Source organism: Bos indicus x Bos taurus, chromosome 29, assembly GCF_003369695.1.
Source record: "Bos indicus x Bos taurus breed Angus x Brahman F1 hybrid chromosome 29, Bos_hybrid_MaternalHap_v2.0, whole genome shotgun sequence".
Taxonomy (NCBI): Eukaryota; Metazoa; Chordata; class Mammalia; order Artiodactyla; family Bovidae; genus Bos; species Bos indicus x Bos taurus.
In genome coordinates, this window is record NC_040104.1 from 32111397 (window position 1) to 32137423 (window position 26027).

The following is a 26027-nucleotide window of genomic DNA, read 5'->3' on the forward strand; positions in this document are numbered from 1 at the left end:
TATCCAACTTGTACCACTGCAATAAATCTCACTTGCTCCAGATGTTTTATCCTTTTTTTATACTGATGGATTCAATCTGCTAATATATTGTTTTATGGCTAAGCTGGTGAATGATATTGATCTATACATTTAGATGTTGCACTGTCTTTGTCAGATATTTTTTATATGAGATTATTTCTGACCATAAAAAGTCAGCTAAGAAATGCACTTGTTTTTTTTAGTGAGTTGGTATAAAATTGGTATTATTTCTTAAATATTCACTTAACCAGTTAAGCTTATCAGGCCTGGACCTTCCTTTGTTGTGAGGCTTTTGATACATGGATTTGATTCTGAAAGATTCTGATAGGTTATAAAATTTCTATTTCTTTTTCAGTTCTGGAAAATTAAATCATTTGAAGGAATTTGTTTACCTCATTTAAATTTAATGGCTTAAAAATGTTCCATGATTTTCCTTTTTATGTGTAGGATCTGGAGAGATAATCTCTCATTAATCATTCACTATACTGGCAATCAGTCTGTCTCTTCCTCTTTCCCCTTACTAAGCGTTTATCAATTTTATTAATCTTTTCTAAGAACTAACTTTTCACTTTTTGAATATTCTCCATAGTTTGTATCATTTCTGTTTTACTGTTTCTGCTATCTTTACCATTTCATTTCTTTTACTTGGTGAAAATAACTCCATTTTCTAGATTGCTACAGTAGACTCTTAATCACTATTAAGCCAGGCTTCCTTCTAAAAGTTACTAATTTCCCTCTAAGTTATGGCTTAAGTTGTACCACACAAGTTTTGCTTTTGTATATGCATTACACTTTAAAATAGCTTCCAATTTCCCTTGTGATTAATCTCTTGATCAATGAAAAGTTTAAAATACATCAATTTCCTCTACTATCTTTATTATACATAAACATATTCCAGTGATATTTTTACTTTTGTATGCTTCCAACTTAAAGAACTCCCTTATAATTTCTTGTAGAACTGGTCTAGTAGTGATAAACTCTTCTAGCTTTTGTTTATTTGGGAAACTTTTGATATCTCCTTCAATTCTGAATGGTAACCTTGCTGGGTAGAGAGTTCTTGTTTGGAAGTTTTTTCTTTCAACACTTTTAATATATCACACCTTTCCTATCTGGCTTGTAAAATTTCTGCTAAAAAATCTGATGACCTTATGCTGTTTCCCTTGATTATAAGTTGGTTTTTGTGTTCTCCTTTTAGGATTCTCTCTTTCTCCTTAAATTTACAATTTTAACTTTAATGTGTCTTGGTATGTGTCTTTTTGAGATCATCTTATTTGGAACTCTGTGGCTTTCTAGATCTAGATGTCTTTTTCCTTCCCCACATTAGGGATGTTTTCAGCCACTGTTTCTTCAGTTAATTTTGGGGGCATTTTCTCTTTCTCTTTTCCTTCTGAAAGCACTATAATGTGAATGTTATTACACTGGATGCTGCCCCAACAGTCCCATAATGCATCTTTCCTTTTCAAAGTTCTTTTTGCATTTTGCTGCTCTGTCTGGGTGAGTTCCATTGTTTTGTCTTCCAGCTCACTGATTCGTTCTACTACCTCATCTGTTCTGCTGCTGAGCCCTTCTAATGTATTTTTTGATTCAGTTATTACTTCTGTTTGGTACTTTCTTGTATTTTATGTTGAAGTTTGCACTATGTCCATCAATTTTTCTCCAAAGTTCAATAAGCATATGTTTATGACCATTATTTTTAACTCTATCAGGTAGATTGCTCATCTCTGTTTCATTTAGTTATTTTTCTGGGGCTTTGTCTTGTTCTTTCGATTGGAACATATTCCTTTGTCTCATTTTACTTAATTCAGTATGTTTGCATCTGTGTGTTGGGCAAATCAGCTCTATCTTCCAGATCTGCTTTATGGCTTGCCATATGGTCTATTTTGCAACTACACCATTTACATTTCAAAATATTGTACATTCTGCAGTTGTTGAATATAATATTTTCTGTCAACTAGGTCAGGTTAGCTGGAAGTGTTCAGACTTCTATATCCTTTCTGATTTTACTTTTTGATGAATTTAGTTGTTCTTTCAGGTACTAAGAGAGGAATGTCAAAATCTTTAACTATGATTTTTCTATTTCTTTCTATTTTTGTTTAATGTGTTTTGAAGCTCTGTTACTAACTATATAATTATAGGGCCTTCTTGATACACTGACCTTTTCTTTCTTAAGAAATCTTCATTTCAAGTAAGGCTCCATGTTTTAAAGTTTATCTTTCAGATATTATTTTCATGCTTGCTGTTTGTATGGCATATTATTTTCCATCCTATCTTTTTTCATTTTTCTCCCTTCTGATTTTAATTTTCTGTCCTTTCACTATTAATCTGTGTTTTTATATTTGAAGCATTTCTTTTATGAATTGCATATGGTTGGGTCTTGCTTAATTCTATCCAATATTAAAATCTCCACTACTACTTTGAGTATTTGGTACACTTATGTTAACTGAACTTAATAAAATGGTTGAATTTATGACTACCATATTTCAATTTGTTTTCTATTTATTTTGTGTATTATTTTTTCCCTTTGTTCTCTTTCTCCTGAATCCATCTGCTACAAGAGATATTCTTATACTGGGTGTAAAGAAGATGCTATGATGTGAGAAAGCCTTATGACTAAGACCTGAATGGAATATCTAGATCTCAGAGAAAAGCTCATTCAAGAGTGATTAAGAAAACACGACTGACTTCAGTTCTTGCAACTGTAAGGAACTAAATTCTACCAACAATCAATGAGCTTGGAAGAGGACTCTTAAGTCTCAGATGAGACTGCAGCCCAAGCCAAGATCTTCATGAAAGCCTGGTGAGATATGCAGTAGACCTAGAAAACCCATGCCGGGACCCCTGGCCCACAACCTGGGAGATGATAAATTTGTGTTGCTTTACACTGATAGATTTATGGTAATTTGTTATCCAGTGATCAAAAACAACCCAAACTTTGATAGAATATACCCAAGATGAAGCATAGAAATTAATAGGCTAAAAATAAAAATAAACAGTCTTGATAACTTATGAGATAATATGACACCATCTAATATCTATGTAATTGGAAACCCAAAAAGAAGGTAATAGCAGAAAGATATCTGAAAAATACAGGCTGAAAATTTATACTCTTACTGATCTAAGAAGTTCAGCAAACCCTAAGCAGGTAGACACACTAATATACACTGAGGTAAATCATAATCAAATTACTGAAAAAAGTAATGAAAGAAAGAGCCTTAATATACAATGGATTAAAGACAATCTCTTTAACAAGTGGTGCTCGGAAAAATGGTCAACCACTTGTAAAAGAATGAAACTAGAACGCTTTCTAACACCATACACAAAAATAAACTCAAAATGGATTAAAGATCTAAACGTAAGACCAGAAACTATAAAACTTCTAGAGGAGAACATAGGCAAAACACTCTCCGACATATATCACAGCAGGATCCTCTATGACCCACCTCCCAGAATATTGGAAATAAAAGCAAAAATAAACAAATGGGACCTAATTAACCTTAAAAGCTTCTGCACATCAAAGGAAACTATCAGCAAGGTGAAAAGACAGCCTTCAGAATGGGAGAAAATCATAGCAAATGAAGCAACTGACAAACAACTAATATCAAAAATATATAAGCAACTCCTATAGCTCAATTCCAGAAAAATAAATGACCCAATCAAAAAATGGGCCAAAGAACTAAATAGACATTTCTCCAAAGAAGACATACAGATGGCTAACAAACACATGAAAAGATGCTCAACATCACTCATTATCAGAGAAATGCAAATCAAGACCACTATGAGGTACCATTTCACACCAGTCAGAATGGCTGCGATCCAAAAGTCTACAAATAATAAATGTTGGAGAGGGTGTGGAGAAAAGGGAACCCTCTTACACTGTTGGTGGGAATGCAAACTAGTACAGCCACTATGGAGAACAGTGTGGAGATTCCTTAAAAAACTGGAAATAGAACTGCCTTATGATCCAGCAATCCCACTGCTGGGCATACACACTGAGGAAACCAGAAGGGAAAGAGACACATGTACCCCAATGTTCATCGCAGCACTGTTTATAATAGCTAGGACATGGAAGCAACCTAGATGTCCATCAGCAGATGAATGGATAAGAGAGCGGTGGTACATATACACAATGGAGTATTACTCAGCCATTAAAAAGAATACATTTGAATCAGTTCTAATGAGGTGGATGAAACTGGAGCCTATTATACAGAGTGAAGTAAGCCAGAAGGAAAAACACCAATACAGTATACTGACCCATATATATGGAATTTAGAAAGATGCTAACAATAACCCTGTGTACGAGACAGCAAAAGTGACGCTGATGTATGGAACAGTCTTATGGAATCTGTGGGAGAGGGAGAGGGTGGGAAGATTTGGGAGAATGGCATTGAAACATGTAAAATATCATGTATGAAATGAGATGCCAGTCCAGGTTCGATGCACGATACTCGATGCTTGGGGCTAGTGCACTGGGACGACCCAGAGGGATGGTATGGGGAGGGAGGAGGGAGGGGGGTTCAGGATGGGGAACACATGTATACCTGTGGCGGATTCATTTCAATGTTTGGCAAAACCAATACAATATTGTAAAGTTTAAAAATAAAATAAAATTTTAAAAAAATAAAATAAAATTAGCACATTAAAAAAAAAAGAAAGAAACAGCCTTAAAAAGGACATATTACAAGCAAAGGAACAATGATTAAAATAAAGGAAGATTTCTTTTTTGGATGACTTTTCATAAGAAACTGTATGAGACAAGATAAAATATTATAAGTAGAGGAACAATGATTAAAACAATGGAAGATTTCTTTTTTGAACGACTTTTTGTAAGAAACTATATGAGACAAAAGATAAAGGATCAACTTCTGTGAAGGGCTGAAAAATATATCCTAAAGATGTGTGTGTTTGTGTGTGTGTGTGTATACTAAAGGTAGCAGCAGCAGGTGCAGCAGTACATGTCTATCTAAAGGTAGTCATGGTGCAAGATGTGACACTAGGCCTTAGTATGCAAGGCCTAGTCTTCTCGCCCTGCATGGCTCCAGGCTGTCTTTGGAAGAACTGATGCTAAAGCTGAAACTTCAATACATTGGCCACCTGATGTGAAGAACTGACTCATTGGAAAAGACCTTGATGCTGGGAAAGATTGAAGGCCGGAGGAGAAGGGGATGACAGAGGATGAGATGGTTGGATGGCATCACCGACTCAATGGACCTGAGTTTGAGCAAGCTTTGGGAGTTGGTGATGGACAGGGAAGCCTGGTGTGCTTCAGTCCATGGGGTCACAAAGTGTCGGACACAACTGAGTAATTGACCTGAACTGATAGCTCTAGGTTGTGGTTTTGGCTTCTTTCCAGTCATCCTTGTTCATTCCCTAATACTAAACTTCATCCCTTGCCTTCTAGTTGTCTCTTTTAGGTACTCAAATGGTCTTTCTATATATTTATTTAGATCAGGCAAAACTGGTTTCTGTAAATAAGCAACTAAAAATTAAAAACATGAAAGATTCTTAGTTTATTATCTACTCACCTTATTTTCTTATTCTCATTTAAATATGGTGGGAAGTTGTTGTCAAGTTAATTTATTTTCTAAGGCATGATACCCACCTTTCTTCATTCAAATTTAAATGGTTCTTTGAACTTTCCTTCAGAACTTCTATCCCATCCATGCTTTCCACACCAATTCCATATTCTCTTTATTTCTTGATTAGATTACTATTATGGGCTGAATTGTGTACCACACAAACTCATATGTTGAAGCCCTAACCACAGAACTTCAATATAGGACTAATTTAGGAGATAAAGCCTTTACAGGCATGATTAAGATGGGGCCATTATGGTGAGTCCTGATCCAGTCTGATCAGAGAGAAAACTTGGAGACACAGAGGACATTGGGGGTTTGTGTGTGCACAGAGGAAGGGCTGTGTGATGACACAGCAACAAAGAGTCTACCAGCAAGTCAATTAGAGAGGCCTCAGAAGAAACCAAACCTGCTGACACATTGATCCTGCACCTCCAGCCTCCAGAAATGTGAGAAAAATCAACTTCTGTTGCTTAAGCCACCCAGTCTATGGTATTTTGTTTTGGAAGCCCTACTTTACTGATATAACTTCTGAATATCATAAGGCAGCTGGAACACAGCCTTCAGTCTCCTTAACAGCCTGCAGAGTGACCTTCTTAAAATTCATAAAACTCAGAGTCACTGGAAATTACTCTATATCTTAATAAATTTGGGTGACTTGATTTAAACCTTCAGCTTTACTATACAAAATATCATTACTCTTCAAATTTCTTAATTTTTTTATAGTCCTGATGCTGGGAAAGATTGAGGGCAGGAGAAGAAGGGGACTACAGAGGATGAGATGGCTGGATGGCATCACCGACTAGATGGACATGAGTTTGGGTGGACTCCGGGAGTTGGTGATGGACAGGGAGGCCTGGCGTGCTGCGGTTCACGGGGTCACAAAGAGTCGGACAGGACTGAGCGACTGAACTGAACTGTGGATACATTCCTGAAAGTCTAAGTTATGTATGTGTTGAAGACTGATAGCTGATACAAAGTATCTCATCATCTTCACAACTGTTCACAAGAAATTAATCAATCATTTTTGATTGTATCAACTTTACTTAAAGACTCCAAGAGCAATGGGAGGAAACTGCATCATGTACTGCACAGTCTTCTGCCTCCTCACTGGTTTTCCCTTTAACATTGCACTGGCTTCCCAAGCCAGTAACTCACTGTGTGATTATCCCCACAACCTCCTGAATGATAAACTAGCTTCCCTTCCCTTACTGGACCTATCCCACTTACTCAGTCCTGAGTTATTCTGCTGATTAATAAGTTATTTTGCTATTCTATCCCTTTACACAAGTGACTAAGCATACTGCTCCCTTGTCTGAAACTCACTTGCCATTTCCTGATGTTTATATGCAGAGTCTAGACTAGTCCCGGAGAAGGCAATGGCACCCCACTCCAGTACTCTTGCCTGGAAAATCCCAGGGATGGGAGAGCCTGGTAGGCTGCAGTCCATGGGGTCGCTAAGAGTTGGACATGACTGAGCGACTTCACTTTCACTTTTCACTTTGATGCATTGGAGGAGGAAATGGCAACCCACTTCAATGTTCTTGCCTGGAGAATCCCAGGGACGGGGGAGTCTGGTGGGCTGCCGTCTCTGGGGTCGCACAGAGTCGGACACGACTGAAGCGACTTAGCAGCAGCAGCAGCAGACTCTAGTCCAGCATTCCAGGATCTTGGCAATTTTCTCCTTCCACCTTCCAACATAGATCACAACTGAAGCCACATAAAGCACATTCAGCCCTGAGGAGCATGTCAGCTTCTCTGTCCTGGAACTAGATGGCTGAACCAAAGATGTTAACTGCTGCTATACCTTTTCCTGCTTCCTCACTGCTCTCTGGACCAGAGCCTCTGTTCTAGAGACACCCTCCATATATAAAGCTTTCAGGTACTTCAGTCTCACACTGCCTGGCACAAAGTCAGTATTCTATAACTGTGTGATGAATGAATATATGACAAAGCAAGCAAATATACAACCATGTTCAAAATCTTCCAAGGAGTCTCATTGCTTAGAGGATAAAGTCCACAATGTATTGTGATGTCGAGGGCCTCACAGAGTCTGTGCACAGCCTGTTTTTTGCCCAGTTTCTCAGTGGTTCCCACCCTGTAACTTTAGACTCCTTCAATTCTTGTCAGAAATATTAAGGGCAAGCCCTGCCTCATGGAGGCAATGGGGAGGAATGAAGAGATTAGAGGGGGCTAGGCCTCTGACTTTACCTGTGTAACTGGTGATACCCTGGCGAATTTTTTCACTCTGGCTCTCTCTCCACCTAGAAGGAAACAGAGTGTCCATGAGCCTCACAGACCTCTTCCAAAGCAACAGTAACACAGGTAGTGGCCAGAAAAGAACATTACCAGTCAAATGGTACCTTGGGCAGAGGGTATGAAGTTTCCTCTTTTAAAGGATAACTCAGATGAGGAAACAATGGGCATGATGAGATCTAAAGACCACGCTTTCTTCTAGCTAAAATTCTTCGACCAGATGTTCCCTCTCCCATCCTGAACCTTACGATCTTGATGCATTTTTCCCTTCAAGAATTCTCAAATGTCATTTGATTGGGCAGACAAAAAAGACTATGGTCTGGAAAGGGGCAATGATTTTCCCAGGGTCACCCAGCAACCACAGAAAAAGCCAGGGCTAAAACCCTGGCTTCCTGGAGTGTGAGCTTGCTCTTTACACAGCACCCTGCTTTGTCCCATTCTGTGGAAGGTGGGACACTTCTTCTGAACAACCTTCAACTCTTGTCCTCTTCCAACTGATCCACAAGGGATATATAGTCAAAAAAAAAAAAAAAGCTTTGATTAAGCTTTAGTGAAAGTCCTTATCCTTAGAATATGGTCTCACATTGAGGAGGTAGAAGGGGTGTGTGGAGCTGCAGGCAGTATGAGAAGAAACAGGAGGTTTGGAAGATAAAACCTTTAAAACCCTGTCTCCCTGAGGATTTGTCACATGGGATTATGGGAAGAGTGTAACTTTTTTCATAAATTTCACAAGGTACAAAACCATTTATGTCTTATTTTGGGAAAAAATTATACAAAATTACAAATGTATACTTACCAATGAAAACGAAATATGGAAACAATGAAAACTGCAGAAAGAATATCCATGAAAATCCACAAGAACAGGTAGAAATTTGGTGTCTGCAAAACAGAAAACAGTTTTAGGCATTTGCAGTTGGAGAACATTGTAGATCATGTGGATCAAGTCCCTTGTTTGAGCAGGAATGGAGAGGGGGCAGAGCAGGGAGAGGAACCTTGATTGCCGAGATTGAAGTCAAACACAGAGAATACCTGCTGCTAACCTAACATGTAATCCCCGCTTTACATGTGTCGAGGGCTCTACAAGGGCTAAAACACTTCACACACCTCATTTCCCTGGACCCTCAACAGAGGTCTGAGGGAGTCGCAGAGATGTCACAGAGCAAGTCTTCTCTGGACCCAGGACTACAGCCCAAGTTCCTTGGCTTCCAGTGCTCTATGTGTTCACGGCACAGCTTCCCAAACCTGGCCGTGCATCCAAATCTACCTGAGCTGCAGCCTTTCGTAAGACAGCTTCCTGGGCCTCATTAGCGACTCAGGAATCAGAATTTCTGCATCTTTAACAAGCTCCCAGAAACAAGCTACCAGTATGTGAACCAGCATTTAGGAATCATTCTTCTAAATCATGCTTCAAATAAAAATGTTGAAATTATCATTCTTAACTAGCATGCCCACTTCTCTAGGCTTCTTGCCTACATCACCCATTTCACAGCTCCATTATCTAGGTTCTACTGAATAAATTTTTTAATTCCCTGGCTTGATCCTTCCTTTCTACCTTCATTTTTCCACCTCCAATACTACTTGATGGTACTAGGTCTGGCATTTTTATCTTTCTTATGTCAATTCCATCCTAATTCAAGGTCTTTGCTTGGTCTGATTAATAATGGTACAAGAACAACAACAATAATATGAATGATCAAGTTAATGATGAGAACAACAATTAATATTAATGAGCATTTACAGGAGCTAAGGTAGTATTCTATGCATGTGAGGTATATTTTCACAGCTAATTCTCACAACAGATCTACTAGGCAGGCATAATAAAATCTCTTAACCAACTTCTACTAAGCCAAGGCTCCTAACCCCCAGTAGGCAACTGACTGACTGAGGCCTTGGCCTGCTGCATGCTGCCCACCAGATCAGCTGTACAGTCACTAAGAATCAGTTGTTCTTACAATCCATATGACTTAGAACACCTGTACTTGTTATAAATGTACAGTGTAATTATTGTTGTTGTTTTAGTTGCTACGTCATGTCTGATTCTTTTGTAACCCCATGTAGTACAGCCCCCCAGGCTCCTCCATCCTTGGGATTTCCCAGGAAACAATACTGGAGTTGCCTTTTCCAGTACTGGAACTGGAGTTGCCATTTCCTTTTCCAGGAAATCTTCCCAATCCAGGGATTCAACTTGTGTCTTCTGCATTGGCAGGCAGATTCTTTACCACTGAACCACCTGGGAAGGAGTTTAATTAATGTTATATGAAATCTGTATGATCAGAGTTTAAAAAGTACAACATTTTCCAAAAAATAAAAAAGTCAATGCTTTGAAAAACTCGATGATGACAGAAGAGGTTTTTAAAAAATAAACTGCAACTGAGGGGTGCAAGGATTATAAAAATCTGAAGATTCCTCATTCTCCAAATGAACTGAAGTTCTTGTACATCAAGGAAACTAAACTTAGAAGTCACAGCTGGTGCACTGGGAAGCACATACAAGTGACAAAATACAAAATTCAGTCAGCTGAATGCTCTCAAAAGAAAGATTTTGAGGCTATGTCAAAAGGTGAATGATCTAGTTTCATTTCTTTTTAACATGATGGTGTCCAGTTTTCCAACCCTCATTTATTGAAGAAATTGTCTTTTCTCCATTGTATAGTCTTACCTCTTTTGTCATCAATTAATTGGCCACAGGTGCATGGATTTATTTCTGGGCTTTATATCCTGTCCCATTTATCTATAATTCTATCCTTGTGCCACTACCATACTGTTTTGATGACTGTAGCTTTTTATTATAGGCCAAAGTCAGGGATCCTGATCCTTCCAGCTCCATTTTTCTTTCTCAATATTGCTTGGCTATTCAAGACACTTTTTGTATCCATAAAAATTTTAAGATTTTCTGTTCTAGTTCTGTGAAAAATGTCATTGATAATTTGATAGGGATTGCACTCAATCTGTAGATTGCCTTAGGTAGTATAGCTGTTCCAGCGATATCGATTCTTTCAATCCATGAACATGGCATATCTTTCTAACCATTTGTGTCTTCAATTTTGTAACCTGAAACTTTACCAGATTCATTGATTAGCTCTAGTGGTTTTCTGGAAGCATCTTTAGGATTTTCTATGTATATATCATGTCATTCACAAACAATGACAGTTTAGGTTCTTCAAGTCTGGATTCCCTTTATTTCTTTTTCTTCTTTGATTGCCACAGGTAGGACTTCCAAAAACTATGCTGAATAAAAGTGATGAGAATGGACATCCTTGTCTTGTTCCTAACCTTAAAGGAAATGTTTTCAGTTTCTCACTGTTGATTTATGATGTTATTTGTAGGTTTGTCAAATATTGCCCTTATTTTGTTGAAGTATGTTCTCTCTATGCCCATTTTCTGGAAAGTTTTTATCATAAATAGGTGCTGAATTTGGTCCAAAGTTTTTCTGTATCTATTGAGATTATCATATGGTTTTTATTTTTCAATTTGTTGATGTGGTATATTACCCTGATTGATTTGTAGGTATTGATAAATTCCTACATCCCTGGGATAAATCCCACTGGATAATGGTGTATGATCCTTTTAATGTGTTGTTGGATTCAATTTGGTAGTATTATGTTGAGGACTTTTGTGTCTATGTTCATCAGTGATACTGGCCTGTAATTTTCTTCTTTTGTGGTATCTTTGGTTTTAGTATGAGGGTGATGGTGGCCTCATAGAATGAGTTAGGGAGTTTTCGTTCTTTTGCCAATTTTTTTTGGAATAGTTTCAGAACATGTGGTAAATCTTCTCTAAATTCTTAGTAGAATTCGCCTGTTAGGAGCATTTAATCACAGTTTCAGTTTCAGTGCTTGTGATTGGTTCAATTCAGTTCAGTCGCTCAGTCATGTCCGACTCTTTGCGACCCCATGAATTGCAGTATGCCAGGCCTCCCTGTCCATCACCAACTCCCGGAGTTCACCCAAACTCATGTCCATGGAGTCGGTGATGCTATCCACCATCTCATCCTCTGTTGGCCCCTTCTCCTCCTGCCCCCAATCCCTCCCAGCATCAGAGTCTTTTCTAATGAGTCAATTCTTCACATGAGGTGGCCAAAGTATTGGAGTTTCAGCTTTAGTATCATTCCTTCCAAAGAACACCCAGGACTGATCTCCTTCAGAATGGACTGGCTGGATCTCCTTGCAGTCCAAGGGACTCTCAAGAGTCTTCTACAACACCACAGTTCAAAAGCATCAATTCTTCAGCATTCAGCTTTCTTCACAGTCCAACTGTCACATCCATACATGACCACAGGAAAAACCATAGCTTGACTAGACGGACCTTTGTTGGCAAAGTAATGTCTCTGCTTTTGAATATGCTATCTAGGTTGGTCATAACTTTCCTTCCAAGGAGTAAGTATCTTTTAACTTCATGGCTGCAGTCACCATCTGCAGTGATTTTGGAGCCCCCAAAAATAAAGTCTGACACCATTTCCACTATTTCCCCATCTATTTCCCATGAAGTGATGGGACCGGATGCCATGATCTTCATTTTCTCAATGTTGAGCTTTAAGCCAACTTTTTCACTCTCCTCTTTCACGTTCATCAAGAGGCTTTTTAGTTCCTCTTCACTTTCTGCCATTAGTATGGTGTCATCTGCATATCTGAGGTTATTGATATTTCTCCCGGCAATCTTGATTCCAGCTTGTGCTTCATACAACCTAGCATTTCTCATGATGTACTCTTCATATAAGTTAAATAAGCAGGGTGACAATATACAGCCTTTACACACTCCTTTTCCTATTTGGAATCAGTCTGTTGTTCCATGTCCAGTTATAACTGTTGCTTCCTGATCTGCATATAGGTTTCTCAAGAGGCAGGGCAGGTGGTCTGGTATTCCCATCTCTTTCAGAATTTTCCACAGTTTATTGTGATCCACACAGTCAAAAGGCTTTGGCATAGTCAATAAAGCAGAAACAGATGTTTTTCTGGAACTCTCTTCCTTTTTCCATGATCCAGCAGATGTTGGCAATTTGATCTCTGGTTCCTCTGCCTTTTCTAAATCCAGCTTGAACATCTGGAAGTTCATGGTTCATGTATTACTGAAGTCTGGCTTGGAGAATTTTGAGCATTACTTTAGAGTGTGAGATGAGTGCAATTGTGCAGTAGTTTAACCATTCTTTGGCATTGCCTTTCTTTGTGATTGGTATGTTCATATTTTCTACTTCTTCCTGGTTCAGTCTTGAGAGATCATACCTTGCTAAGAATCTGTCCATTTCTTTCAGGTTGTCCAATTTATTGGCACACAGTTGCCTGTGTTAGTCTCTTATGATCCTTTGTATTTCTTTGGTGTTAGTTGTAACTTCTATGTTTTCATTTCTAATTTTATTGATTGTGCCCCCTCCCCTTTTGCTTGATGAATCTGGGTAAAGGTTTACCAATTTTTATCTTTTAAAAAGAAAAACAGCTTGTATTTTTCATTGATTGCTCCTATCATTTTCTTCATCTCTTTATCATTTATTTCTGCTCTGATCTTATGATTTGTTTCCTTCAGCTAACTCCGGGTTTTCTTTGTTCCTCTTTCTCTACTTGCTTTAGATGTAATGTTAATTTATTTGTCAGTTTTCTTGTTTCCTGAGGTAAGTTTGTATTGCTATGAACTTGCCTCTTAGAACTGCTTTTGCTATGTCACATAGGTTTTGGATCATTGTATTTTCATTTTCATTTGTCTCTAGGTATCTTTTTACTTCTTTCACTTCTTCAGTGATCTATTGGTTGTTTAGTAACATATTGTTTAGCCTCCACGTGTTTTTGGTTTTTTACATTTTTTCCCCTTGTAGTTGATTTCTAGTATCATAGTATTGTGATCAGAAAAGATAGTTGATATAACTTCAATATTCTTAAATTTACCAAGACTCACTTTGTGGCCCAGCATACGGTCAATCCTGGAGAATGTTCCATGTGCACTTAAGGACAATGTGCAATGTGCTACAGTGGGATGGAATGCTCTATAAATATTAGTTAATATCTGGTCTAATGTGTAATTTAAGGCTTGTGTTTCCTTATCAATTTTTCTGTCTGGAAGATCAGCCCACTGGTGTCAGTGAAATATTAAAGTCCCCCCCCACTATTATTGTGTTCCTGTCAATTTCTCACTTTATGATTGTTATCATTTGCCCTATGTATTAAGGTGCTTATATTTGGGTGCATATATATTTAAAATTGTTATACCTTCTTCTTGGATTGTTCTTTGAATGTTATGTAGTGTCATTCTTTGTCCCTTATAACAGTCTCTATTTTATAAAGTCTATTGTGTCTGATATGAGTGTTGCTACTCCAATTTTCTTTTGAGTTCCATTTACATGGAATATCTTTTTCATCCCTTCACTTTCAGTTTATATATATCCCTGGGTCTGAAGTGGGTTTCATATAAACATCATACATATGGGTCTTATTTTAGTATCCATTCAGGCAGTGTGTGTCTTTTGATAGGAGTATTTAATCCATTTACATTTAAGGTGATTATGGATATGTATTTTCCTATTACAATTTTCTTAATCGTTTTGGGTTTGTTTTTACAGGTCTTTTTACTTCTTTATTTCTCCTGTGATTTAATGACTAACTTTAGTATTGTGTTTGGATTCTTTTTCTCTTTTGTGTGTGTGTATGTACTGTAGATTTTTGGCTTGTGGTAACCATGGGGTTTTGACATAGCAGTCTATATATAAACAAGATTGTTTTAAGGTCTTTTAATTTCACACGCATTTCCAATATCCCCCATTTGTGCTTTCCACACAATTGATGGTTTTTATGTCCTATTTTGGTGCACAGATGATTTCCTATCTTTACTGTATGTTTGGCTTTACCAGTGAGTCTCTCCATTTGTAATTTCTTCTGTCTCTATTTTTGCTTTTTCATTTCTGCTTAGAGAAGTTCCTTTAGTACTTGTTGCAATGCTGGTCTGCTGGTGCTGAATTCTCTTAGCTTTTGCTTTTCTATAAAGCTTTTTCCTCCAATGAATCTGGATGAGAGTCCTACAGGGTAGAGTGTTGTATGCTTTCCTCTAAGAGTTTTAAAGTATCTGGTCTTACATCTTTAATCCATTCTGAGTTTGTTTTTGTGGTAGATTGTTTATAAAAATGGCCACATTATTTGATTCCAAATGCAGGCCTATATGAAACATGACTGCACTGTCACTTTCCATTAAGAGGTAAAGTCTGTTTTTCCCCCTGACCCACCTTGGATCTGAACTTAACCATGTGATTTTCTTTGGCCAATGGTACATTTACAAACATCACACTGGGACATCCTTAAGAAAGCATGTGCACTGGTGCTTGACCTCTCTTGCTGCTGGAAATCCAGTGCCAGCAGGTGAACATGCACAAGCTGGCCTCCTTGAGGATGAGTGACCAAATGAAGAAACCACGGTCATCCCAGGTAAGAACCTAGACATGTAGATGAGGCCATCCTAGAACACCTAGTCCAGTCAAGCTGTCTCCGGCTGGAGAAACAACTCAGCCATCATATGGAATGTGACAGACAAATATTTGTTAATTTTAAGCCACTAAATATTAGGTATGCTTTTTAAACATAATAAAATGGTAATAGACTATATATAACTTATTTCATGATGTCCTGTTCTAACTTTTTCAACAAACAGACCATTAAGCAGACCCATGTGTGTTGGATAAAACTGCTTCTATTGTACTAGTTTTATCTTCAATTTACAAATAAACAATCTGAGGCCCAGCACGTTAGATAACATTTCCAAGAGTTAACACAATAAGTGGTAGAGCCGAGATCTGAATCTGCGTATTCTGCCCCAGAGTATGGGCTGCTTAGGAAAGCTTTTGGGGTGCTGGTCCCACATCCTTGACCAAAGTTACCTTCAGTCCTTTAAACGTCCTTCTTTCAGAAAGAAGTTATTTACTTACATCCTTTTACACTCTTTGATTTTGAAACACATGTATTTATTATAAATTTAAATATTATCAATCCAAGTATTGAAGTAAAAAGTTTTATTTAATATATCTGAGGGGACAATTTTGAGCCATTACTGATTCAGGGGATAGGATTATGAAGGGTGCACTGCTTTCTAATTTACATTTTTGTAATAACTGAATTTTATATAATGAACAAGTTTACACTGCAGTTTTAAAAATCAAAAACATTAGAAAAGTATACAGTACCTACAAGAAGAGGGATAATATGTGGAAAGACAAGTGAAGAGGCTTCACTTGTGCAAAGGACCTGCCATCCTAGGTTTCCTTGAGGATCATCTGTAGAAACCTCCCCAAGCTGCCAATAAAGAAGGGGCAGGCAATTTTACACTGCCACCAGGGGGCCTCAATGAAATACCAGCCCTACAAGACTGCCCTTTGCCCTAACTACCTTGCACCTGCTCCTGACCCTGAACAAGTCAGAAAAATAAGGGGGCCAGTAAGGCAGGAAGTATGGAGAAGGCAACCAAAAATATTCAGTCTTCTCATTTAGGTTTCTCTACCTAAAGCTTTAATTTTCAAGGCAGTTTAGAGTTTGAGTTATTATTCTGAACTACACATTTTGATCCTGAATTGAGGCTTTTTGGTGACTAAACAGTTGAAAGATTATCTAAGAATGACTAGAAAAACTATGGGATCTGAGAGAAATCTCATTCAGGGTAAGGAAAAGCCTAGCTCATAGAGCAGTTTAAAAAGTCAGAAAAGAGAAATTAAACTGTTTTCGGTTGTTGCCTATTGTGTCTGATGCAGTCATCCTATTTACACACTGATAAGAAAAATGGGCTCTGTAGCAGTATTGGTTAGCTGAGGTTAGCAGTAATTGGTTAGCTGAGGTTCCCTTCATAGATAATAAGTGATGGGATTCAGCTAGAAGTGTAACTCAGGTGTTTGGGTCCCCATATGCCTCTGATCATAAGCAGAAGCAGGACAGAAGGGGAAATCAAGCTAGGTGATGGACACTCACACTTCTCAAAAGCATTTTGGTCAGGACCCAGAGTTCTCACTTTGGAATTCAAGTACACTTGAATTCCCACACCTCAGGCCACTGTCACTGTTGCTCTGCCTGCAGGTGGGGATGCAGTATCAACACACTGGAGTCAGACATTGTGAATCCTGCATCACGTGAAGCTTCAAACTTCAGATTCCCATGCATTACTCCTAGTGGCTAGCTCAGAGGGTTGAATTACAGAATCCAAGAAAGGCACATTGTGGGGATTCAATAAACAGCCAATTATTTATACCAACAGTAATTTCTCCCTGAGAATAACAGAAGGATCTGGGTGAGAGAAGGAACAATGCCTTATCTCCAATGTCACATATTGTTTCTGCTCTTAAGTAGCTGCCCTGGGGACTGCACAGTGGGCAATGTAGGGGTAAGGTGGGGGAGAGAGACTCCTATTGTATCAATCTAGGAAGAATAATCTGAACAACCAGCTCACCATGAAGTAGTAAGGGTGATTCATCTCATTCAGGACTTCAATGTTGTCTGTGGTCACGGAGTGAATACTGTGGCACCAGACCAATGAGAACAGCCAAGGTTCATTGACGATGTATAAGTTGATGCTGATGTTAGCTGCTTTATATTCTCTGGGAAGAAAAGGAACCCATGGGAGATTTAGATTTAGTCTTATTTTTATCATCTAAAAGGTAAACAGCCACAATATTTGTGAAAGACTGCAGCTTAAATCACCAGAATTAGTTGGGCATGGGACAACTTATGACATGACACGTAGAATGAGCTCATGTTACAGTGAGACACAGAACTGCATTTAATACCTTTCCTCCTCAATCAACGGTAGTATGCATGTCCTAAGGGGAAAAGAAAGAAAGGAAGAAAAGAGGAAGGAAGGAAGGAAGTGGGCTATAGAGTGAAGAAAAGATGGAGGAAAAAATGGGAGGAAGGAAAGCCCTACTAGAATTAGCCAATTTCCATGGTATAAATATTCCTATGTATGAGTGCATGCTAAGTCACTTCAGTTGTGTCTGACTCTTTGCGACCCTACGGACTGGAGCCCACCAGGCTCCTCTGTCCATGGGATTCTCCAGGCAAGAATAATGAAGTTTCCATGCCCTCCTCCAAGAGATCTTCCCAACCCAGGGATTGAACCCGCGCCTCTTACGTCTCCTGCACTGGTAGGCTGGATTTTTACCACTAGTACCAGCTGGGAAGCCTTAGCCCAATTTCAACCACCACTGTTAAAACAGGTTTGCAAACCTCTTTGGCTCCAGTGAGCTGGGATGAGTGAGCTCCACATACTACTGTGAAGCAAATATATTTACTTCCTTCAGAGAATCTACCACTCTCTACTCTACCTGCTTTCCTATCAGTCTTCTTTACTTGACTGTAAGCATATTAAAGCAGAGATTCTGTCTTATTCATTTCCATATATTCAGTACCTGCTTCATAAATAGTTAACTGAATGAATAAATAAATGAATACCTATCTGGTAAATACTTACATTTCAATTTTTTTTATTTAAATTTATTTATTTTAATTAGAGGCTAATTACTTTACAATATTGTATTGGTTTTGCCATACATCAACATGAATCCACCATGGGTGTACACATGTTCCCAATCCTGAACCCCCTCTCCCACCTCCCTCCCCATACCATCCCTCTGGGAACTTTTTAAAGAATTTTCAAAAGCACTGAGAGAAATGGAACCCAAATTTCCCTGTGCACTAAATGTCAGATATGCACACAGTATCTATAGATATGGAAAGAAAATAAGTAGAAGACCATCTAGTAATTCTAATTAAGTTGTCATCTTCAGAGAAAACTTCTCACAAAATATACCATATAAATCCCTTCAAAACTTTTTGTTTTAACCCTGAGATGGCACAGTATATTGGAAACAGCTCTGTAGAAGCCTGGTGTGAGTGCAGTTTTGTCATATACTAGCTTGGCAGGTTCTTAGGCTCAGTGTATAAATTGTAAGATAAAAAATCATACTACTACATTTGCAGGAGTGCTTGCAATTAGTTACCTAGTATGTTAGAATTATCTCTAAGACAATTCTACAGATCACCTAAAAGATTTTTTAATAGAAATAAGGAAATAGTAATAAAAACCCACTTTTCAAAACTTTTTGAAACCAATACAAAAAACCATTCCATTTCTATATAGAAATTGAAACAATACAATAAACAATTACTCCAAAGAAAAGTAAATACTTAGGTACTAACTTAGCAAAACCTGTAAGCCATAAACTACAAAGAACTGATGAAAATCATCAAAGATGATTTAAAAAGTGAAGAGACATATGTGTTTATAAATCAGAAGACTCAACATTGTAAAGATGTCAATTCTCACAGTGATCTGCAAGCTTAATGCAATTCCTATGAAAATACCAGAAAGGATTTTTGGACAATTAGCCCAGCTGATTCTGAAATGCATATAGTAAGGCACAGCCCAAAAGTAACTAAAATGATACTAAAAAAGAATAAAGTGAGAAAGAATCACTCTACCCAATATTAAGTAATCAAAATACTGTGGCCTTAGAAAAGAAATAGAGATTAATGGAACATAATTTAAAATCACAAAGAGTTGGACACAACTGAGCAACTGAACAACAATTTAAAAGTCATAAACAGACCCACACAAACATGTCAAAATGATCATTGTTAAAGGTGCAAAATTAAATCAATGAAATAAAAGGTTTTTTTTTCAACAAATGGTACTAGAGCAATTGTATAGGCAAAGGCAAAACAAACAAACAAACAAAAAACTTTGACCCACACCACATAATTCATATAAAAATTGACTAAAGATGGATCACAGAGTTAAGTACACAATGTAAAACCATAAAACTTTTGGGAAAAAAAAAACAGAAATCTTTGAGATCTAAGAGTTAGACAAAGAGCTCTTAGACTTGACATTAAAAGCATGACTCAAACCATCCATAAAAGAGAAAATTGAAAAGGTAAGCCTAATCAAAATGTTAAAACTTTTGCTTTGTGGAAGACTGTTAAGGAGATGGTACACTCCTGAAACAGATTGGGACAAAATATTTGCAAACCAAATATCCAACAAAGAACTATACTCACACAAAGACCTCTCAAAATTTAACAATAAAAAATCAAGCAGTTCAGTTAAAAATGGTATGATAAGACATTTCTCTGAAGAGGATAGACCATGGCAACTTAGCACATGAGAAGATGTTCAATATCATTACTCACCAGGGAATGAAAATTAAAACCACAATGAGATACCACTACACACATAACAGAATGACTACATTTAAAAATAAATCACAATGCCCTAAACTAGCAAGGATGGAGAACCTCTGGATCATCATACATTGCTGGTGGGAACATAAAATGGTATAGGCCCTCTGAACATGTTTGGCAGTTTCTCATAAACTATATAAAACTTATAAAGTTCCTTATAAAACTTGTCAAACTATCATACCCAAGGAATTGCATTCTTGGGCATTTATCCCACAGAGGTAACAACTTATATTCACAGCAGGCAATTCTGGGAAGATGGCAGAAAAAGAAACACCAGGAACTTGCCCCCATCTAAACAATAATTGCACTGGCAAAATCTACCAAATGTAACTGGTTTGGCTCTATGGAGTTTATTGAAGTCTTGCAACTTCCAGGGAAGTTTTATAAGTTATGGTTAACTTTGGTCAATTTCAGTAATTAGCACAGTCTCAATTATCCACTCTGCATTCTCAGCCCTATCACAGGCAGCTGTGCCCATGTTCCTGGAGCAGCCTGCACACAGCTTACGGAAGCCAAGATGGGCCAAAAGGTAACTATCTTCCAATTATTGGAGATCTGTGCTCTGATGAAACATTTCAATCTAGGTGTATCTAGGGTACTCTAAGATGAACTCAAAGAGATCTGCCCTATGGCATATTATAATCAAACTTTCAAAAGCCAAAGGCAAAGAAAAGACTCTTGAAATCACCTTGTTACATACAAGGATCCTCAATAACATCCTGAGCAGATTTCTCATCAGAAATTTTGGAAGACAGAAGGTAGTGGATCCACATAGTCTAAGTGTTAAAAGAAAAACCTGTCAACCAAGATGCTTATATCCAGCAAAGCCTGTCTTTTAAAAATAAGGAGTGTTATAGGAAAAAACAAATCTGACTCCATATTAGATCTGTTTATTCTAATATGCAAGTTAAATTGCATGCTCTATTGCTCTGGTGACAAGGTAAGAATGTTGCCTATGACCTGATATATATATAGCACAGTTCATTTTCAAGGCTATGACTTATTCAAGTGTAACACTTTTCCATTTACATGGAGATTGTGGAACACAGAATAGCACTTATCTTGTTGGAGGTCTTCAGGAACATTGTGATGTGACCTACATGGACAGGTGCAACAACAAAGGATACCAAGAAGTTCCAACAACCAACCACATCTTCTCTCCTTTTAGAACATAAAAAGACCAAATTCTAACTTGGATAAGATGGTGCTTTGGGATGCTCATTCACCATATTCTCAGTCTGCTGGCTTTCCAAATAAAATTGCTACTCCTTGACCCAGCAACTATCATGTAGCAAGCAGTATGAGCTTGGATTTAGGTAACAAATTTTGGTGAATTTATAGAGGGTCCCTGCTGCTCATGGCCAGCTATCCCCAACTTAGAAATTATTGGATAAGGCCCTAGCAATTGGTGGGACCACATATGATGAAGATCTTCCTATAAAATTCCCCCAAAGTGGCCCCAGCTATCACAGCACTTGGCAGTTGGAATAAGCACTTGGTATCTGGAAGTGAACAGGTAAGTCATTGCTGTGTATAAACCAAAAACTTTATTCCTCTCTGTTTGGGGCTTTTCTTCTCAGGAATAAGTCCATTTTTTTAATTTGAGTAGGGTACCCTGTTGGAGAGAGGAAACAGTTGCTGATTTTTATCCAATTTTTGAACTGGTTTATCTGTTTCTTTGAATGAAAGCATCTATATGTGCCATTTGTTTGTTTGTCTTATATTTCTGTCTTTAAAACCACTATTGCTAAAGAAAGTCCTCTGGGGAGTGGTCTGATTACAGCTACAAACCCATGACTAAGAAAAAAAGAATATTCTATTGTAACAATGTGTGCTCACAGTACCTGTCTGGAACTCCAATGGGATTTATCTGGTTATCTTGAGACCCTGTGTACCATGTACTGCCACATTTGCTTGTTAATTGCATCATCTGTGGTCTCCTGTGTCATTGAAAATCAAAGTCATTCAGTTTTATCCAACTCTTTGCAACGCCATGAACTGTAGCCCACCAGGCTCCTGTGTCCATGGAATTCTCCAGGCAAGAATGCTGGAGTGGGTTGCCTTTCACTTCTCCAGCCTGTGTCACTGGTATATGTAAAACCCCAGGACTAAACTTAAGGGTTTATTTAGAATTCTCTGTTTGTCTTTGAGTTTTTGTTTCACTTTGTTTTGGAACCATTTCTTCACTTACAGTCAAATCAGTCTGTGATATTTAAAACTTTTACTGATGTCAAATGGAAGAAAGGAACACACACACACACACACACACACACAAATTGTCTGTTTGTGTCTGAGAGTGGGACATTCCCATGGAGAAGAGAAAATTCCCACTTTGTTCTTAAAACTGAAAGTCTCAGCCCAGAATTCAGCTGATAGGTTTATGCCAAAGCAAAATGGTTAAAAGAAGATCAATTGCTATTTTTTATTTTATAGTAAAACACTCAAAAAGACTATACAACTCTGCAATTAGAGCTATTCTCTAAAGACTATGGAGAAGAATGATGAAATGCCCTATGTGCAAATATTTGTGCTATTACATCAGGGAAAATTAAAGAAGAAAGGGAACTAGAGTGAGGATATGTTGTTTAAAACCTTCACCGCTGCCTGAGCCACCTGTGCCAGCCACTCTGGCTGCTATGTGAATATATCTGTCTTATTATTTCATTACTTTCCTATACAACCAGAGCCAGTTCCCAACGCTGGGCAGGAAATGTTCGAATTGGCTCCCACATCTTATAGGGATCAATTAGAAAATCCTGTATTAGGTCCCGGAGCACAGAGACCTAGTCTGGTATTACCATCTTAGACCTGTTAGGACAGCAAGTTTGGACCAGGAGCCACTCCCTGCTCAAGCCAATTTCCCCTTTGCATTATCCTGTGAGGGCCTAAATGCAAACAGCCAGCAGGCTGGTTTTAATAAATTATTTTTAATTCAGTAAAAAACAAACAAAGACTCCTTTGAATTTTTTAAATGAATTTATCAAGCCCACGGCAGGTCCTGGGGTCTCTAAAAGTGCTAGAAATGTAAAATATGAGAAAACTGCAGACATGAGATGATGCATTTGGAATGAACCCTTCTCAGTTGGTAGATGCTGCTTTTAAAGTATTCAACAACAGGAAACAATAACAGAAATAAGAAGATGCAAACAGAATGCCACTTTTCTGGCAGCAGCATTTGATTCCCAGAAGACAAGTAACCTGAATAGAGGTAAGCCACCACTGAGGGAAGAACAATACACTTACTGTAAGGAGGAAGGACAGTGCAAAAAATGATTGCCCTGGGCTAAAGCGCTAAAAACAAAACAAAGAAATATAAGAACCTTTCATGTGGCAGATTCATTTTGATATTTGGCAAAACTAATACAATTTTGTAAAGTTTAAAAATAAAAAAATAAAAAAACAAAACAACAACAAAAAGAACCTTTCATGTGGCAGAAAGAGATGATGATGAATGAAGAGGCTCAGATTCTCTCTTGGACTTGAGGCACCCAATTACAATTTCCCCACAGGAGCCCAAGGTAAAACTGACAGTGGGGAATGATCTGATTAACTTTCTGATGGACAAGGGTGCAACATACTTTATGGTAAACACCAGGGTGGCACAGAAAGCATCTCGATCCATCTCAGTCACAAAAGTCTCTAAAACAGTACAAAATCATTCCTTCTTTACAAACTCCAGAATGCCAACTAAGGGACCTCATCCTGAAACACAGCTTCTTATATATGTCAGAGTAACCAATCCTTTTGAGTTGAGATTTCCTTTGTATATGAAATGCTCAAATAACTTTTTTGCCAGAACAGCTTGAGGTCAGAATCCTACCAGAACATGCTTTAAGATTATAGATGGCATTCATGAAATGCCCCCTCCAAAAAAGAGACAGAGCTCTTTACCCCACCCACAAGGAAATCATGATCTGAACTGCATGGACACCTGAAAGAACAGAGGATTCATACACCAAGAAGTTTGCACCAACCAACCACAACCCCTCCACTTGTAGTGTAAATGAAGTCTAATTTCTAAGTTGGTGAGATGTTTCTGTGAGATACTAGACATCTCAGTCTGCCAGTTTTCTGAACAAAGTTATTAATACTTGCCCCAACAAACCATCTCAATTTACTGGCTTGTTTTGGACCGAGAAGTATGAGCTTGGACTCAGTAAGAGGTGGAAATTTAGACATTCCCAAATGAAAGCTGAGGGAATTCATGGCCACTAGACTGACCCTGTAAGAAAAATTCAAGGGATTCTGCCAAGGTAAAATAAAGTCATTAGATAGTAAATCAATGCTGTATGGTAACATAAGGATTTCAGTAAAAGTAAATACATGGGCAAACTTAAAATCTAGCATTACTGTAAAAATGGCCTGTAAATATGACTTAAATATGTCTTTATTTTTCACATAATTTAAGACTGAAACACTTAAAGGGAAAAAAACAATCATTAGTCTAAAAGCTAGTGTTTTTGTAACTCTGGTTATCACTCCACATGTTGTTTTCAATATCATTTGAGAAACTACTACATTTAGAAGTATTATTATTTATATTTAGGGGCACACAATGAAAAAAGATGAAGTTTTCTGACATCAACAAGCAAAATGGGTAGGACTGGACCTGTGAAGGAGAAGAGCTATTGCATATCATTGAATTTTAGATGGTATAAATTCAATCACAGTATCATAATGTTACATAGTAACTGCAATTCCCATGGAAAACATAGGAAGATTAGGTATGGAAATTGCCAACATCTGCTGGATAATGGAAAAAGCAAGAGAGTTCCAAAAAAACATCTATTTCTGCTTTATTGACTATGCCAAAGCCTTTGACTATGTGGATCACAATAAACTGTGGAAAATTCTGAAAGAGATGGGAATACCAGACCACCTGACCTGCCTCTGAGAAATCTGTATACAGGTCAGGAAGCAACAGTTAGAACTGGACATGGAACAACAGACTGGCTCCAAATAGGAAAAGGAGTACGTCAAGGCTGTATATTGTCACCCTGCTTATTTAACTTATATAAAGAGTACATCATGAGAAACGCTGGACTGGAAGAAACACAAGCTGGAATCAAGATTGCCTGGAGAAATATCAATAACCTCAGATATGCAGATGACACCACCCTTATGGCAGAAAGTGAAGAGGAACTAAAGAGCCTCTTGATGAAAGTGAAAGAGGAGAGTGAAAAAGTTGGCTTAAAGCTCAACATTCAGAAAACAAAGATCATGGCATCTGGTCCCATCACTTCATGGGAAATAGATGGGAAAACAGTGGAAACAGTGTCAGACTTTATTTTTGGGGGGCTCCAAAATGATTGCAGATGGTGACTGCAGCCATGAAATTAAAAGACGCTTACTCCTTGGAAGGAAAGTTATGACCAACCTAGACAGCATATTCAAAAGCAGAGACATTACTTTGCCAACAAAGGTCTGTCTAGTCAAGGCTATGGTTTTTCCTGTGGTCATGTATGGATGTGACAGTTGGATTGTAAAGAAGGCTGAGCGCCGAAGAATTGATGCTTTGGAACTGTGGTGTTGGAAAAGACTCTGGACAGTCCCTTGGACTGCAAGGAGATCCAGCCAGTCCATTCTGAAGGAGATCAGCCCTGGGATTTCTTTGGAAGGAATGATGCTAAAGCTGAAGCTCCAGTACTTTGGCCACCTTATGCGAAGAGTTGACTCACTGGAAAAGACTCTGATTCTGGGAGGGATTGGGGACAGGAGGAGAAGGGGACGACAGAGGATGAGATGGCTGGATGGCATCACCGACTCAATGGACATGAGTTTGAGTGAACTCCGGGAGTTGGTGATGGACAGGGAGGCCTGGCATGTTGCGATTCATGGGGTCGCAAAGAGTCGGACATGACTGAGCGACTGAACTGAACTGAACTGAATATATAAAAAAAGACTGAGGGCTTTCCTGGTGGCTCAGAGGGTAAAGCGTCTGCCTGCAATGCTGGAGACCCAGGTTTGATCCCTGAGTCAGGAAGATC

General features: G+C 38.2%; 1 protein-coding gene across 1 annotated transcript in view; it reads right to left on the reverse strand.

Moving 5' to 3' along the window:
- LOC113886063 (glycerophosphodiester phosphodiesterase domain-containing protein 4-like) overlaps positions 1-26027 on the reverse strand; it is a 110789-nt gene that overhangs the window by 3330 nt on the left and 81432 nt on the right. Inside the window, exons 13-15 of the mRNA XM_027531998.1 lie at positions 17249-17396; positions 8644-8726; positions 7803-7855 (exon numbers count right to left, since the gene is read on the reverse strand). Of these exons, the coding sequence (XP_027387799.1) occupies positions 7803-7855; positions 8644-8726; positions 17249-17396 (284 nt within the window). The remainder of the gene's footprint in view (positions 1-7802; positions 7856-8643; positions 8727-17248; positions 17397-26027) is intronic.